The 18,666-nt window shown below is 33.1% G+C and overlaps 1 protein-coding gene across 1 annotated transcript in view; it reads right to left on the bottom strand.

Annotated features, from left to right (window-relative positions):
- Nucleotides 1–1,479: 1,479 nt before the first annotated feature.
- RNF130 (ring finger protein 130) overlaps nucleotides 1,480–18,666 on the bottom strand; it is a 37,421-nt gene continuing 20,234 nt past the window's right edge. The window contains exons 4-9 of the mRNA XM_070937232.1: nucleotides 16,062–16,133; nucleotides 13,982–14,064; nucleotides 12,115–12,211; nucleotides 9,984–10,188; nucleotides 3,424–3,517; nucleotides 1,480–1,647 (exon numbers count right to left, since the gene is read on the bottom strand). Coding sequence (XP_070793333.1) covers nucleotides 1,632–1,647; nucleotides 3,424–3,517; nucleotides 9,984–10,188; nucleotides 12,115–12,211; nucleotides 13,982–14,064; nucleotides 16,062–16,133 — 567 coding nt within the window. The 3' untranslated portion in view covers nucleotides 1,480–1,631. The remainder of the gene's footprint in view (nucleotides 1,648–3,423; nucleotides 3,518–9,983; nucleotides 10,189–12,114; nucleotides 12,212–13,981; nucleotides 14,065–16,061; nucleotides 16,134–18,666) is intronic.

The raw sequence follows: 18,666 nt of genomic DNA, 5'->3' as shown, positions 1-18,666 counted from the left end.
AGTCACATATATTACTAACAGCCATAACATACCTTGTGCCTTAAACACTTCAAACTAGGTGTGTATTTAAAGGTCTATTATAACATGCTCAGAGAAGTTAAGCAGATATCTTGGCGATTTTCAACATAAGCTTTCTCTATAAATCATTGAGCGATCTTAAATTATATTTAACATGACTAATATTACATTTAATATTAAATTTAGTAAGACTAACCTTCCTAACATAGTTGTTGCAAGAAATCTAGGAAACGTGAAAATTATAGCCACATTAAGAATAGCTATATAAACGGTTTTCTATTATAAATTTTTATATAGAATTTTCTAAATTTCCTCTATATAAATTACTCAACTTTTCAAAACCAAAATCCTTTCTTCCCTCTTTGATATTTTTCTCAATAATTTGCAAGGACTATTTGAAATATTTGTATTAGTTAAACTTCAAGACACTTTATTGTTAATTATAAAGGTTTCCCTTACCTGAATGCTTTTTGACAACTGATAATATTTTTTAACATACGCTTTGGCTGCTTTTCCAAGCATTAAGTGTCTCACTTTCTAATCTTTCTTGGAAAATAATTAAATCCTATTATTAATTAGTTTTTTAAAAAGAAAAATGCACAGTAATGTTTCAATAAATGAAATAAAGTGCTATATTTGAAGAATTGCATAAATTATTGTGAATCTTCTAATTCATACCTTGGTGTCTGCCTAGTTCATTGGTCACTGATCTTGGATTTTGGCTGGAGATCAGTGCTCTACAACTGTACATTAATGAGGATGCTACACTGGTGAATCAATTGAAGGTCTGAAGAAGCAACTACTGGTACTTGTTCCTGTGCTGAATGACCGAGAACTGTCTACATTTCAGAAATTTAGTATCTTGGATACAGACTTCCAACATTAGTTAAAAGACATTAACTGGAGAGGTTCTCTTATGAAATTAGATTTCACACTACATTTGGAGAGTCCAAATGCTAGAAAGATTCAATATAAGCTATTTAGAGAAGCATTCAATATATAGAAATTTCAGAGAAGGAACAATTATATGGTATATATCAAAGCATAAAGACCAAATAGCACTAAATGAGACCACTGTAAGAAAGCACATAAGAGGCAACTAAAGATAAATAGCTTGTTGAAATGGGTGGCTACAAAATTTTTTAAAAATGTCATTTTGGAGTTTAGTAATATAGTATTTAAGGGCACATTTGTACCAGACTACCAGCCCCCCCATTTTCTCTGGTAGCGGAGTTATATATGTTTTTTGTTTGCAACAGTTTTTAAACGGGTTTACATTTAAATGGATTTACATAGAGCTAGTGCTGTATTATGTAATTTCTAGTAGCATGTTCTTAGAAAAATGTGTTCATGGTTCACTTTAGTAGAATCAGCCCAAAAGATTTCCAAGGTAAGAAAACAGACATCTTTCACTGCAATGTGGTTAAATAATAAACAAAAGTCAATTTTGGGCTAATTTTTTCAAAAAATTTATTGATCTTTTTCTTAGTACAAAGCTTTAGCATTAGTAAATTATGCAAACAAAATGTACCAACAGATTCTTGTTACATTATCAAAAAATGATAATAGAAATAAGTGCTTTCTTCCTGGCAGCAGCTGATTAGATTGTATCTTCAATACCATTCAGCTCTGTAAGAAAGTAAGAACAAACATATAATATTAGTAATAATATTGTACTGTTAGTAAAACTGTGAAAATTTCAAAAACAGTTATAAGCAGAGTATTCTGAGGCAACAAACAGTACTTTCAAGTCAATGGGAAGGAAGACAAACCTATTCTATTCTGTAAAGATAAACCTACAGACATTAGGAATTAGAAATAAAAAGCAGCTTCAGAAGATAATAATACAAAATGAATTTTATTTATCACTTTTTTTATTCGACATATTGGTAATTTCCCCCAAAGTATGAATTATGTTAATCAAACCATCCTAGGAAGAGTGAACGTAGGGTAGATGGTTCCCCCATTTCTATGTTGTGTCATCATATCAAAATACAGTCTCCTATGTCTATGAAATTGAAGATGGAGATATAAAAATCATCTATACCCTATTTTGAATATGTCATTGTAAGATCATAAAATCTTGGTGAAATTAAATATTATTTTGCAACTTTTTATTGGTTACAAGGAAGTATTATGCGAAACTGATACACTTCTAACTGGATAAGATCAAATGATGTATTCATATTAGTGGAAATGTTTTAATCAAGGAAAATGATACGAGAGATACAATTGTTTCTTTAGCAAAACTGAAAGGTATATGGGAAGTTGCATTATTCATTTCTAATTTAATGTAAGTTAGTACTTATTGCCATACAATTAATATTGAAGTTGTTTATTATAAAAACAAAAATATGATAAAACTACTATAAATAGAATTCATCACAATGTAGACAGAAAGTCATCCATGATATTTGCTAAGGTAAAACCTATGACAAACCGCCTCACATAAATTGGGAAGGAGTTATTCTAGAGAGCAGGTGCTACTACAGAAAAGACTGTTTAAAGTTACTAAAGTAACTTTAGACTGAAAAACCCAGAGAAGACCTTTTTAAAGGATTTTAGTGGCCATCCAACTATAATGATAGAGGCAATTTGCAAGATAACATTGCCAAATACCGTTGGTTTTTAAATAGCAATAGAAAACCAGTAAACCTGGTTCAGTAATTTGCAAAGAGATATAATATGTATTTGTAGTATTTGTCAAAATAATTATATTGCATGATCACCAAATTTAGTAATTAGTGGCTGAAACTTAAAAGTGAAAATGTACTGGCCTAGATAAATCGATTCCGATTTCTTACCAGAAATTTTACTGGACTATTTCTAAGACTACCTAATGAAAAAGTTCCCACTATTTAAAAAGTGATGGTTTGTAAAGGAAAACTTGAGAAAAAACATTTCTCATTCTCTGTTTATGTATTTTATAAATACAGAGATGCTATGTGAACAAGCCTTTGATTAATTGGAAACTAGACTTCTGTAAGTAGATTGTGAACAGTATCAGGGGAAAGATATACCTGTTGGTGTATGTCCCATTGGAATAAAAGTGCTGAATAAAATGTTGTCCTTGCTGTTTTTTCATATTTCCTATATATTTTCTGATAGATTATTTCTTTTGTTAGTATAATGATAAATAAAACTGTTATCTTCCCATGGAGCAAAACAGGCACTCATATGTTTTCTCTCTCCCAGACTGTTGTATTTACAACTTATCCTTGATGCTAAACAGGATAATATTGAACAGTTTGCTCTGAACGAAAACTGAAGCATATTTGTATACCCAGCTTAAATGGTAGGAAAATACTATTTGGCTTAATATGCCAATTTACCTACATCTTCTACTTGATGCTTCTTTGCAAATCTGCCATGCACATAAATGCAACAATCTGTATAATTACTTACTCATTAGCATTTAAGCTTGCAGTGGCTTTGATGATCATGTAGCAGAGTGTCAAGGCACTTAGGAGGCCAAAGCTGGCAATAATAAACCATTCTTCTGTTGACAAAGGAAAGGGAGGAAATCACTCGTGGAAGGCATATGTCGATGAAAACACAGCCCTCAAAGATCAGAAGCAGAAGATAAACATTCTAGTCATGAAGCACCGGGAAGTGAAGCTCCAGAGGAAAGCAGAAGTTTAGCAATGGAAGATACTGGGTGGAGAAGGGCAGCCAAAAAGTTATGGGGAAAAGTGAAAAAAGTAGGCAGTATACTTGTAGACTGGTTAGCAGACCCAAACAATTAGTTATAAATGACTTGCTTAAATCAAATGCAAAGTTGAGAAAGCAGAAGCAAAAGTTTTACCTGCAATTAAAGATTGACAAAATTGATAATTTCCAAATAAGTATTTAGGAGCATACACACATGACATGGAACCTGTAACTGTTGTCTTTTTACTTTTTAAAGGCGCAATTTCATGTAGAACCAATAATAATGCACAAAATAAACCATAATTTTAATCTAATGAATGCAACTTTAAGAAATACTATCTGTATAACATTTTTAACTGGATGGTAACATGGTTGGCTGACCATATTTAAAAAGCAAAACCTGAAAGCTTTCAGATAGAAATAAAATGCTTCATATTTTTAATTATTGTCATCTCTATGTCTGCTTGGCCAGGGGAGCAAACAATACTGAAACAGGTTACTATGGTTGCTTTTAAACATGTGTTTTGATGAACTGCTTTTGACCACTGAAATTTGACCTACATTTTAAAATACAAATTTATTCCATTTCTACATATATTTTTTTTTAAAAATCAGAAAATGGTGCATTATTTTCTAAGCATAATATAAACATGCAAAATATTTTTAAAAATGGACATAACTTGACTCTTCAATCTGAACTTAGCCCTGTCTATGATTATAGAACTGAAACTGTAGGAAGAATAAGTCTGAACTTTCAATCTAGATATTGACTTTGCAAAAATGAAATGAAAAGACAAAAATTATAACGCCATAAGTAAAGCTTTCCAGCACCACATACTGTATCATATTTTTACAGAAATCTTCTATGACAAAGATTTTTGTAACCAGTTTTGCAGGAAATATGGAAACATAAGTAGAAGCACTACTTCCCTTCTCAAATTACTTAATTTCAACAAATGAAATACATTCAATTAATAAAATACTACAGCTGTGTTAAAAGGTTAAATTTGTATATAATTTGAGCAGGTCTCCAGGTTGATATGACTTTTTGAATCAGACTGAATTGGAGACTTTAATCAAAACTGATCTCTACACTTGTGTAAAATATGTCAAAACTCACAAAGTTGTCTAGCAAGAACTACAAGGATCTTTAATGTATATTATATTTTCCTTGAAAACTACACTATTAATCGGTAAAATGAAACAGAAACCATGTGTTACTGCTAAGCTCATAAGGCTCATAAAATATTTTGAACTTTCAGAATGGATGATCTTACTAAATAGTTGCCATAAAGACTTAGGGGGGAAAAGCATCAATTTTTCAGATGACAAAATATTACCACTTCTATTATCATTAATTTATTAACCTGTTGAGCATAAAAAAGTAACTTAGAGAAAAAATTATGTACAGGGGATAAATGGGTCCTGAGTATCAAATCACCCTACCATGCAAAACACTTTTTTGCAAAAAGCAAACTAGCAATGCTTTGAAAACATCAGCTCACATCAAGTTAGTACAAATTCAAAGAAAGAACTCAGAGCCTATAGCAGGGGTGAAATGTAAAATTTGTTACTACCGGTTCTGTGGGCGTGGCTTGGTGGTGGTGGTGTAATGTGACTGGGTGGGCGTGGCCAACTTTTTTTTTTAACTTTTCAAAGCATTTTTTCTGCAAATGCAAAAAAATGCTTTGAAAAGCCTCTGCTGATCAGAGAACACAGCTGGGATCGTCAGAGCCTTTTCAAAGCATTTTTTAAAAAGCCTCTCTGATGATCCCAGCTGAGTTGTCTGATCCTCAGATATTTTTTTAAAAGCTTATCTGACGATCAGGCAACTCAGCTGGGATCGTCAGAGAGGCTTTTAAAGCATTTTTTTCTGCAACCTCTTCAGCGGAAGAGGTGGTTTTAAAAATGCTTTGAAAAGGCTCTGACAATCCCAGCTGAGCCGCGCGATCATCAGAGGCTTTTTTTTTAACTTTTAAAAGCATTTTTTCGGCGGAAAAAGTTGTAGAAAAAATGCTTTTAAAAGTAAAAAAAAGCCTCTGATGATTGTGTGGCTCAGCTGGGCATGGGGGGGGGGGCGCACAGGGATTTTTGCTACCAATTCTCCAAACCACCCGCTGCCATCGCTACCAGATTGGGCGATCCGGTCCGAACCGGGAACATTTAACCCCTGGCCTATAGATAATATTTTGTCAATTCTGTTGTTTATTTTTCCTTATAGATCTCAAGGATGTCAACAGATCACATGGAATATTCAATCCTTATCCCTTTCAGATATTTAAATAGTCCAAAATGTGACTGACCGCAAGTTATGGTATACAATAAATGCCTTTTTGTAGGAATGATATGTTCCCCCATCTTATTCAATTCCCCAAGTCATACTTTCCACTGGATGTGATTATTTCAGGGCTTGTGAGTTGGCCACAGTATGGTCCAAAAGTGTACAACTGTTTTCCCCTAACAAAATCCTAAGTAGATTTTGACAATATACCTCTTGTCCCAGTCACTGGTCAATGATTTAGTAGAGTACACACACTCGATCTATTAATTTGAATATGTAGGCAATTAGGACTTTCAAATGACTCATTCCTTTGCTGCCATTTTCTCCATTCTAACATCTGCTGGGCTTATTCCAGCAACATTGGGCCTGGTGGCTCAGCAGACTAAAAGCATTGTGATTAACACCAGCTGTCTGCAATTACTGTAAGTTCGAATCTCACCAGGCTCAAGGTTGACTCAGCCTTCCATCCTTCTAAGGTAGGTAAAATGAGGATCCAGTTTGTGGGGGCAATAAGCTGACTTTGTATAAGTATACAAAAGTATGAAGGCTATTGCTTAACGCATTGTAAGCTGCCCTGAGTCTCTGGAGAAGGGCGGCATATAAATCAAATTAAAAAAAAAACATAAAATGTATTGGATTTAAAGGGCTTCAAACAGTTTGTAATAATTTAGCACCTGTTGTTCAATAACTAATCACATTTTGTTGAATAAGTGGCTTTTCAGTGTATAATCAACACTGAACTGATAAAGCCAAGACAGGGCATCTAATGATTGTCTAGCTTTAACAGTGTAACAAGGAGGTTTATTTAGATTAAAGATAATGATACAAATATTAGAAAAACTGACTACCTGGCAGTTAAATTAAAACACAGGTAAAGCTTAGGTCACTCTTTTCCATTTGCAGAATCAAAATACAGATCAGAAATTAAATCTTAAGTAGAATGATTGAATCACTAACTAAACCTAGTAAAGAATGACCTCAGATCATCAAAAAGAAATGGATAAAGGAGGTCAGTGCCTTCTTTATCAGCGCCACTGGGAGTTTGGGAATAATGGAGCTCAAGGCACTGACTAATTGGACTGCCAGCGTAACAGGTAGTCAGTTTTTCTAATTACTTGTATCACTGCCTTTAAATAAACCTTGTTACATTGTTAAAGCTACACAATCATCAAAGATAAATCTTTTTCTATTTGAATGTATTAATTGATCATTCACTTCAACATTAAAGAGGAATGGTGCCAGCACCTTTTCTTCTGATCAGCCATTCTACTAAATTTATGGATGGTTGGTTGTATTTGCCTCCAAGCTCTATACTAAAATGGCAGTTATGACTACATTTTTGGATGTTTTGTATTAGTTCAAAATGCTCTGTCAAACTGTACAACTTTCAAAGTAACATGTGATGATTAACAGGCAAGATATGCTGCCAAGAGATCAAAAACTGTATGCATGATTTGGCATAGGAGTGAGATTGGCTAAAAGCTCTTTGGACCTGAAGAGCCTTTGCCCAGTTTCAACAATGTTGCAACACTGATTGTCTCCATGTCTTGCATATTTGTTTCAGATGCTTCTGAAACATTCTGGCAACTATTTTATGATGCCCAATCTAAGATATTTGCTCAATTTGCAGATAATTAAGGCCAGAAAAGTTCGTGGAATTTGCTACTTCTATCACTTAAAATGCTCATTTGATTCATAATTCTTGCCATTTTTCTGTATTCTATTTGGAGAGTTGCCATTTAGGGGCAAGTGGTGGTGTGTCAATTCATTTGGCTGTTACGCTATGATGTTGTTCCATCTTTTGGGGGTGTTTGTTCATCTTTCTAATTGTACCCCAAACTTTCTTCTTGTTGGTTATATCTGTATTCTCAATTCCCATCAAATGCTAAATCATTTTTAATCAGCATGGCTGTAAGTTATCTCCTACAGAAGTACTATCTTCTAGTATCATATACTTTGAAATCGTTATCATCTCTAATGGGGTGAGCATAATGTAAGATCGTGAGAATAACGGTGCTGCAGCCTCCTGAGAGCTAAAGTTTAATATTTTTCTGGGCCAGATCTTAGATCTATTATTGCTATGTCAAGACCAGTGGTGAAATATTTTCAGTTCTTTTTGAAACTGAATTGATATTGAGAAGTTCAAAAACTTTGGAGTCTTTATTGGATGAATCTAAACAGCAATAAAAATTCATATTGAGAATGGGGAACTGGGTCTAAAACACGTTACTGTTAACTGATGAAATATTACTGCTGACAAATTCAGATCATAGTGTTATCATACTGCTGACACAGATACCTCTGCAATAGTGGCGAATGTCTGTAGCTTGCGTGTAGGATGAGGGTAAAGGTTTGTTTTCTGAGCTTGTGGGTTGGTTTCCGAATGTTTTGTTACCAGACTAGATAACATCTTCAGCAGAGTTTAGGGTATGTCAGTGTCAATATTCTGATTATAAGGGCTTCAGGTGTGGCTGTATCAAGTGAGGGTCTTGTGACAAGACACACTGATGACTCATAGCTGACCCATCACAAGACTGTCACAACACCTCACTTGACACACCCACACCTGAAGTCCTTATAAACAGAACACTGACACTGACATCCCCTAAACTCCACTGAAGATGTTAGCTAGCTGGTAACGAAATGTTCAGAAACCAACCCACAATCTGGGAGAACGAACCTTTATCCTCACAGATACGTCCGCTATGTGAGTAATTCTTGATTCTCAACTGTTGCTCAATTTACAAGTGGCAACTGTAGCGAGGAGAATTTTCCCTCAATTATGCCTGTTATGCAATAGCGTCCCTTTCTGTCTGTGACAGATATCACATTTGGCTTCATTTTATCTTGACTATTGCAATCCACTGTATATAGGCATACCCTTGAAAATGGTCTTAAAGTTGCAATTAGTACAAAATGTGGTAACTAAGTTGCTAATTGGTACAAGATACAGAGATCATATACTGAAAGGTCATTTGCTTCCTGAGCACCTCCTAAGAAGCTGATATTGACTTCTATTAATAACCTATTGGTCAGTAACATCGAGGCCAGGTCCTTCTGAAGAAGCCCTGCAGCCAGAGACTTGAATTTCTAAAACAGGGGCAAAGATTTTTCTTTTTTTGCATTGTTCTCAATCTACATTCTATTGGGATACCTGGACACCAGTTTCTTGGCACTTAGGAATTCTGTAAATATGAACCTCTTCTGCCATACTTCTATATAATTGATTTAACTATACTTTTAATGCTAATTTTAACTTATTCTCATAAATTTTTATGTTCTGCTTTTTACTTTTAAAATTTTGGTAGCCAATTTGACCTTTTACCAGTAGAGAAAGTTGAGGTAAAACTATGTAATAAATAATATACTTTATCTCCGTTTGCTTTGATTATTCCCCAAGGTCACTTCCCTCAGTTTATCTTTCTCTTCCCCCCCCCACCCCATGTTGTTCAGCATTCATCAAATAAACTTTTTATCATCTGGTGCTCATGTGGATCCTAGACACATAAATAAGTATGGGGCTTGAACTTTATTTTCCAGTACACTAATCTCCCATTTTTAACTCTAAAACATTAAAAGATATGGTGCAGAAAGCCTAGAAAGCACCACCATTTGCATCAAGGTTATCTTCACAAATTGTTTAGTCTTTCAAAGCCCAAGGTAGCAAAACAAGACATGCCGGATAAAGTTGAACTTCAGATTCCATCAGGCCTAGCAAATAAGGCCAACGGTGGGGCATGATTCACTCCAACAACATTTGGAAAGTGACACCCTGTTTCTCTTGATTTAAGCAATATGTCCTCCTTAATAGTATGCAACAATTGTTGATTATTATATTTTGTCAGAAATATTTTTAAATTCAACATTTTGAGGTTGGTCTTCTTCAGATTTACTGTAACTTTGATCACAATAAAATTTCGTATTTTCCTTCATTTGGTAAACTCTATAAAATTATGTGTATTATGTTGAAGAGAAACAAGTCTAAAGCAATATATGATCAGTGATTCTAATATTAAAGGTAAATTTTACTTACTAGTTACAGCAATGTTGATCTCGCCTGTCCTTGGAGTCAGCTCTCCATCCTGCGGAAATTGTGATACACCAGAAGTACGTAGGGGCTCAAGTGTGAGCGAGCTGTCACTGTTAAGGTCACCAAGAACTGATCCCCTGTTACCTAGCTGGCCTCTGGTTAGTCTTTCCATGTCAAAGGCCATATTGTCAGCACATGGTACATTTGTCTGAAAATAAGTATTGCCATATTAATGTATACCATTTTTATACTGTTAGCAAAATTATACATTCATGAGATAGTATCATGACATTTGAAACATAAATACCAACACCAAAGCAAATCCAAGCAAATCCCATCCATTAAGAACTTGGTTCAAAATATTATCAAATCCACAATTATTACTATATGGAATATAATTATAATGTCACTTGGGTGGTTGTTTTTACTTTTATACATATAAGAGGATATTTACTACTGATGGGGGCAGATATGATTGAAGATTCTGAATAAACTGTTGCATCAGCAAGCTACGTTACCCTATTATGGATGTTGGTTCTACCAATCCAGTGGAAAGACCTTAAAGAAGATATTATATGGACTATAAATTTAAAGTTATTGTCTTTTCTTTTTTTTTATTTAGATATAATGGAATATATAGACTTATATTCTTAAGTAGTGTGGGCAGTGAATCAAAGATATCAACAATTGTTGTGTATGGTAATTTTGTATGATAGTGGGTGATTAAGCTAGTTAGTAGATTGATTAGTCTAAGAAAAGGAATTTTTAGGTGATATATTTAGGGGAGTGGAGGAAATGGATAGAGTGGAATAAATGTTAAACTAGATTTTATGGGGAAGATCGCTTTGAAATGTTATAGCAATATATACAGAAGATTAAATGCTGAAGTAGGATTTATCGTATAGTTTTAAAGTGGAAGGTGGTTATGAATTGTTGCAATAACATATGGATACAGTTTGGGAGAGGAGAAAAAGGCCAGATTATTGCCAAATTGGGAGTTATAATACTATTATGCTAAATTAGAAGTTATTCTATAATGTTATAGTATAATGTCTTTTTTTTTTCTTTTTTCTTTTCTGAAATGTATGGATAAAGGGGGATGTTATAATATTAATAATATTTTTAGCAAGTAAAGGTCAATATTTAGAGGAAGGAGTAAGCAATCTGTTATGAATTAGGTTTTTTTTTCTTGTTATGAAGAAGTCACAGGGGGGATGGGTGGGGAGGGGGGGTTAGGGAGGGGGGGGGAAAGGGGGGGAAATTTGTATTTTAAAAAAGATGTATTTAGAAGATATACTGAATTATTGATTATGTATTGTTTGTTTGTTTATAAAATAAAAAACTTTTTTAATAAAAAAAAATATTATCAAATTGAGCACCTCCCCCCAATGTTTTATTCCCAACTATGTGCATGTGTTTCTTCATTATATAATCTATTAATTAAACTATTTTATAGCTCACAAACCCGGTAGTATATAAACAAAATAACCAATGAAGTAGGTGGCATTGCATTCCCTTCAAGTTTATTCAGAATCTCCCACTCCCCAAAAAGAGATAGACATCTTCCAAGTGGAGTTATGCTTTATTTTGGTGATGTCATAAAGTTACAAAGGAAAGAAATTCAGCCCATATTTTTTAATCAGCCTAATATAAATATTTTTCATGGGTGCATTAATGAAGGTTGCCTTGATTTCTACCACCAACAAACCCACAAATAATAAATAAATCTTTAAACTTAGTAAGGAAATTGGATTAAAATCTGCTTTTTAATGGATTAATCTAGTTAAAATATCTTTTAATAGGACAAATTTGTTTTGTGAAATAGGTATGTCACAGAAGACAGCAATTACTTATGGGTTACTTTATGTCAAGATAATCAAGTTTTATTTTGACTTTTTCATGACTAAAGGTTTTGGCAGAAAATGTCAAGCTGTAACTAATAAAAACAATCCTGAATAATGAAAGGTTTTTTTGAGTTATTAGTTTCAAATGAACTATTGGGATAGCATGGTTGTCTCATGCAATCAACTAACGCATCTTGGAACTTGTCTCTTGTTAGATGAATTTGTGATTTGAGGTATTTTAGAATGCATACTTCAACAGTATTAACTGTTTCTGTAAAGCTTCAACTCACCACAATTCCCAAGGCCTTCAAAATATTCAGTTTACACATAGGACAGGTACAGTGCTCACTTAGCCATGGGTCTACACAGGTTTTATGAAAAACATGCCTAAAAATAAATGGGAATAATTGTAAACCATCAATATATGGCAGAGGTTTTAATATTATTGATTAGCATCCTGAATAATTTGCCTGGGAGTTTTAATAAACTGACATTTGTACTTTTAACTATATTACCATTTCCTTAGTATATACATTATAATTGAAACTTATGCATTGCATATTTCAAATATATTTTTTGCTACTATTGTTATTTTTCCTGAAAGAAAAAAGTAAACATGAAGAAAGAAATGAGCTAATATCTGGCTGTATAAGGCTTATTAATGAAAAATATCTCACAGCTGTATATACAAGTTGCTCCTATTATACTGCCCAAAGTATGTATGGCAATATATAAAAATTCATTTGGCTCTTATATTTTTTCTGCCTTATCTTTAGGCAATAATCCCATTATTAGATTGCCTCATTCAATTTCTTTCTTTCTTACTCTCTCACTCACACTTAGCAGTGAGGAACCACGTGACATAAATTTAGAAAAAGTACAAGATGCTTTTTCCTGGACCTTTATCTACAATAATTCTGTAGATATCTATTTGCATTATTTTTGGAAATGATTTTAAGATTGTTATTAAGCAATTGGCAACACTGAAGTGCAGTATTTTAATCATTTAAATGCCATCTCACAATATGGATTCTCCATTCAATTCCCAGTCCGATCCAATCAGAAGGTACCATGGAGTTTCACTTAAAGAAAAACTGTGTAACTATGGCACACCAGTTGTTGAAGACATTGCATATATCCTTTGGGATTGCAAACTATATTCTGCAGAAAGGACCGTTTACTTAGATTCTTATTTAAAAACTAAAAAAAAAAAAGCCTGGGGCACCCACAAGAAATGGTCTTACATTTTGCAGGAAACGAACCTGTATATCATTAGAAAGAATTCTTTAATTTAACGAAAATAAAGCCAAAGGCCAAGAAAAGAAACTAGTGCAAACGGATTTAAAATATCCTGTTCGCATTTAATCTATCAGCAGTTAAAAGTCAGCCAACTAAACGCAAGACTGGATTAGTAAGGTATATTTGCTATTGTAAAGTATTGCAGCTTTTGGGGTACACAGGACTATTTTTGCATGACTTATATGGGAAAATTAGCTCCTTTTACTCTTTATTATTTTATTATTATTTATTTAAATGTATTGGCTGCCTAACTCTAGTGGACTGTGGGTGGTGTACCAAAGTAGAACCCCCCATAAAAATAACTACTCTAAATATTAATTAATATTAATTAATATTAATATAAGATAGAAGGAAGAACTACCTAAGAATGAAAAAGAAATGTAAAAAACAAATTATTATTATCTGGATAATAATAATAATTTTATTATCTGGATAAAATAGTATATCTTTTACTAAATGTTTTGCATGTTTTGACAAGTCCCTATAAAGTTGAAAGCTCAAGCCTAACAGTAAATTGAGACTGGAATAGCAATGGAAGGAATGATATATGAAAGATGACCTCAAACTTGAACAGGATATATATAAAGAGCTGTACTAATAAAGGAGAGTATTTGTAGCTCAGGTTTGAAATGGGGGGGATCCTTGGTGTTCTCTGAGTTTGCTTGTTGTCTTGCAGAAGTTTCATTACCCAAACTAGGTAACATCATCAGTGCACTGATGAAAATAGTCATGCTCATCAGAAAGAAAATCATAATTAAGCCCAGGATTTCTAATGACAGGCGTTGCAAAACCATTTTAAAATGCAATTAATTTATTTTGAAGAATAAACCAAACTCAAAAGAGACACTATTGGCTTACTTGCATGGTAGAATGCGTACAACATCGTTTTGCTTATAGCTTTCAATACAAACAGCGCAGTGATCAAAGTCTGGATCTGTTTCCTAAAATGAACAGAGTGAAAATTCCAGTAAGATCTATCTACAGCAGAATACTTTTAGCAAGCAGCCAAAGGGCTAGAATAGTTTTAGCCCTGACTATGTTTATTTACTTACAAGATTTCTATCCCACCTTTCTTCCAGAAGCTCAAGGGAGCTTATTTTAGAATCTCTCATTTTTATCCCTGTGTCAGATTTTGCCAGGCATAATTACAAAGTGTTTAGAAACCCAGTTTCACATACAGTAGCAGAAGAAGTTTCATAGCCTTTAACATGGCTAGGTTAGAGTCTTTACTGCAAGTAGGAAAAAAGTCTTACACATGCAGAAAATCTGTTTAAGGGAGAACACAGGATCAAGCTCTGTATGCATAAATCAGCCTTAAGGTTTAAATCTGAGACCTTTTTCTTCCTCCTTTTTGAAACCTGAGCATCAGCAACTACACATTTCAAGTTTACATATCAGTTTTCTTTTGCCTGAAATTGCTGAGTCCTGCCTACTTCAGTTTTTCCATCCTGAGAGCCAGAATACGACATGCAGAGATCATAAAAATAAATCATACAATGATGAATTTATTTAATGCAACCTGAATTAACTGTCATCTTAATATTAAAAGGAAGTATTTCTCACACAAAACTGAAACATTAGTTGCAGACCCCTTATGAAAGTTCCAGTGATGCAACTACTGCAGTGGTAAAAAGGAACACATGTCCTTAAAAGCTGGGTTGTTCAAATAAATATCTTCCTGTTGCCCAATTCTGTAAAACCTTAAATGTCTTTTCTGAGTTGCAAAATTTATCAGTAGGACTGTACAAATATTAGGACTCAAGAAAGGGTTTCCCATTTAACATATAAACAAACTGCTTGGTTTATACGTTAAATGGGAAACTCTTTCTTTGACAAACTAACATTTATGTACTGCCCACATCAATCTGGCAATCATGTTTCTAAACCATGATCATTTTATGATTTTAGAACCTTTATTTTAGTTTATAATCTTCAATTGTGGCATACATAATGTGTATACTTTTTCCACTTAATATAAGAACAAAGCTCCTTTGTTCTTATATTATATTAAATACTATAAAATTAGCAATCTCAGTGTTGCAAATAGACAAAAACTATTTCATACTCTGAATCTTGGTTGTTAAAACTGATGAATGGCAGATACATTCTATCTGCCAACAATAAGCACATCTGCTGCTGCATTATAATCTTGATGTCTTTTTATCTTGGATTTACCTCTCTGTTAAGAGAATTCTAAAACATGCATTAGCACATTTTTGCTATTAAATTTTCTCTTTATAAAGGGGCTATAGGACAATAAAGTTTGTGACAATTCAACAACAAAATCTAGAACTGATTTGCATACACAGAGAAGCCTTTTTTATTTATTTTTCCAGAAAAATCGCATTGGATCAAAACCTGATTGGTATATTTCCTGATAATCTCTTGGCAATCTTGTACATGATACATAAAGCATTGAGGCAATCAGTAAATAAAAATAATGAATGTTAATAAAGTATAAAATAGTAAGTCAATATCAATTACATAAAAATTATTTCAAAATTAGTTTAATCATGTATGATTTTTGTGCCCCCTTTCCTCCTTCAGGAATGCAAGGGGTTATACAAGGCACTCGGTAAACTTCCATGGCTGAGGATAAACTTGAACCTGACTCTCTCAAATGCCAGGCTAATGTCTTAATCACTATACAACTTTGCTCCCACAAATCAGCAAGAGCAAATGGGGTTATGAAAATTAAAAATAATCTTTCTGGCTGTAAAGGACACAACTAAGGCAATAGGCTAGGAAAAATATACATATGTATATTTATATACATAAATATACATATACATAGAGGAGATGTACTGACAATAGCCCTGTGAATAATTACTGAAAACAAAAAATGGACCAATCACTGTAGTGAGGTAAATAAATTGGAAAGAAGAAGACATAGCCAAAGGCTAATGACAGATTTTCTAATAAAGTAACAGAGTGATACCTTATCACCTTTCTTTACAGTTCTTGCTGTTAGTTTACCAACAGCTTTTTTGGCAGCATCTCCAAGACGACGCTTTGAAAAAAAGAGAAACAACAGAGTGATTAAGTATTACAAAAATTGCACTTCTTACATTTGCTTTGATGCTTAGTCTAGATGGTACTTTACAATATTTCACTTATTCTACCTATCCATCCACATGCAGAGACACAATCTGGGGGATCTGGGAATAGTATATGCACAAGGATATTTTGGTAATTAAAATCTGTTTAACCAAAAACATGAATCTCCTATTTTATGTAATCCAAATTATAAGAAATGTAGACTGCAGTCTGCAACATAGTCCCCAATATGCTATTTAAATACTAGTCCAAGGGAAAGTCCAGTTAGTCTACTACTATAGATAATGAAGAATCATGTAATATACTTGAAACAAAAAAGTTGAAAAAGTTGGGAGGAGAGTGAGCATTTGTTGTTATTTAGCTTGTGATATAAACAGTTCCTTGCTTCATTTAGTTCTAATCTTTCTGTGAAGAACTTTTCAACCTGTCAAATCTTTCTCTAAAATCTTTCCCTTAAAAAAAATTAAACCCTTTTATCCCAGTTTTACTAATCTTTAAATTTTAGTATTTGCACTGTTGTATCTAGCTTATTACTGGGATTTTTTTTATGCCATGTCAATCTGGTCCTAGTTAGTTATGGTTTACATGTATTCCATATAAGTAGTATTTTTAAATCTGTGAACCTCAGCTGAAGGAATTATTTTGTGTGACAATTACACGCATTGTGTTTGTGTGCATCAGCTACCTGCAACCAGAACAGTAACAACTGTTTTCTCCTTTAAAACAGCTAAACATTTTCAACTGTTCTTTAGCTGTTGCTATTTCTTCATGAAAGTTTAATAAGACAACCTTTTTAAACCACATAAAATTTACATTAAGTTTCTTCAACCTTCATAAAATACAGGAGAAAGAAAAGGTCTTAAGTTTTTAACCTACAGAATAGCTATTTGATATGGATATCTCAAATGCAGAATGCTGTCTATATGGGATCACTGCATTCCAAGTGCTTACATGCTACATTTTTCAAATGGCAAAGAGATGAGAAAATCATGATAAAAAGTTTGAAAATAGAAATAATTAAACACTATGAACAGTTATTTTAAAGTCAGACAAATTGACTTTATCCCTATTGGAATGTGTAATATAAATAAGATGAAAAACAGTATAGTACCTGACTTTCCATACTTTCCCATTAACATTATCAAAGCATGAACATTTGAATACACCGGCAAAATCTACAGAGTATTTTGTATCATACAATGACCAGAATTTTTTTTTTTAAATGTCTTTCTAATGCATTCTATTTTTAAAATCTCTGCATACAAATCTGTAACAATACTATTTAAAAGGGGTTGGAACAATATTCAAGTTTTAGCCTGAAGAAACAGTACAGTATTATTTGATACTTCCTTTCAGAAGTATTTCTATAATTTATTGCTATCATGGGATAGCAATAAATCAGTTAAACTGTATTTATTGAAACTTTGTATCACTGCTATTGTTATTAGCAGATGTAAATCTAACATATTGTGCACCCTTGTAATTCTTGTTAATTTAACTATATTCTCTTTTTAAACACCCTTTCCCATTTCTGAAAATATTACCAGTTTGTTTCTTTAATATTCCCTTTTAAGGATACACTTCTTGTAGCTAACCCATCAAGCCAGTAAATCCTGTCAGAAAAGTGATTATTTTAAGATAGTGATTATTTTTAGGTAATTACACACTCAAATTACACACATGTTGTAATTGGAGAGGAGATACCAAAGACATAAGCTGTGAAGTTCATGATATATGAAACTCATATACTACCGGTTTCCCCATTTGCTTTAATTAATATCTGAAGGATTTCTAACTTCATGAATTCTGATGTAGGAAGTTAGGTGTTATTTATTTATTTAATTTATTTATTTATTCGCTACCTGTTATGGGGCTACTCTAGACGTCTTATAAAAATAAAAAGGAGGAAATGAAAAGTGTGACCAAAAGTAAGATAATAGAATAATAAAATAAATGAAAAATAACGAGAAATATAATTATATGATTATAGGCTGCTTTGTATACAAAACAAGGGAACTTCAATAACCAATATTCAAACTACAAATCCATCTTAGTTTCTGATGGAGACAATGAGAATTACAAAGGATTTTCTAATATTATTAGTGTAGCAGGATTTTTGAACATGGACAAAGTCTACTGCTTTTCCACAGGGGATACTTTTGCTGATAATTGACCGAACAAACAGTATTTTATTTCACAAGAGAGCCTGGGTCTTCCGCATGGGAGCCCTAAAATTCTCTTATCTAATGTGAAAGCCAGGAAGATATCCAGTTCAAGGACATAGAATGAAGCAGAAGAGAGAATATATCTGCAATGATTGCTAGGAAATAAGAGAAGGTAGGTAAAACCTATTTTGGTGCTAATTACTGGCAGAAGCTCTGGATTAGACAAGTAACACCAAAGGAGACTTTCTCCACATAACGGAGAGATGCTCTATAGCCTATATTCATTGTGGTATGACTGCCAGCTAGAAAGTATCTTCCCCA

Source organism: Pituophis catenifer, unplaced genomic scaffold (genome assembly GCF_029215685.1).
Source record: "Pituophis catenifer annectens isolate HBS135680 unplaced genomic scaffold, rPitCat1.0.hap2 SCAF_2, whole genome shotgun sequence".
Taxonomy (NCBI): Eukaryota; Metazoa; Chordata; class Lepidosauria; order Squamata; family Colubridae; genus Pituophis; species Pituophis catenifer.
This window is presented reverse-complemented; position numbering and strand designations above follow the sequence as displayed.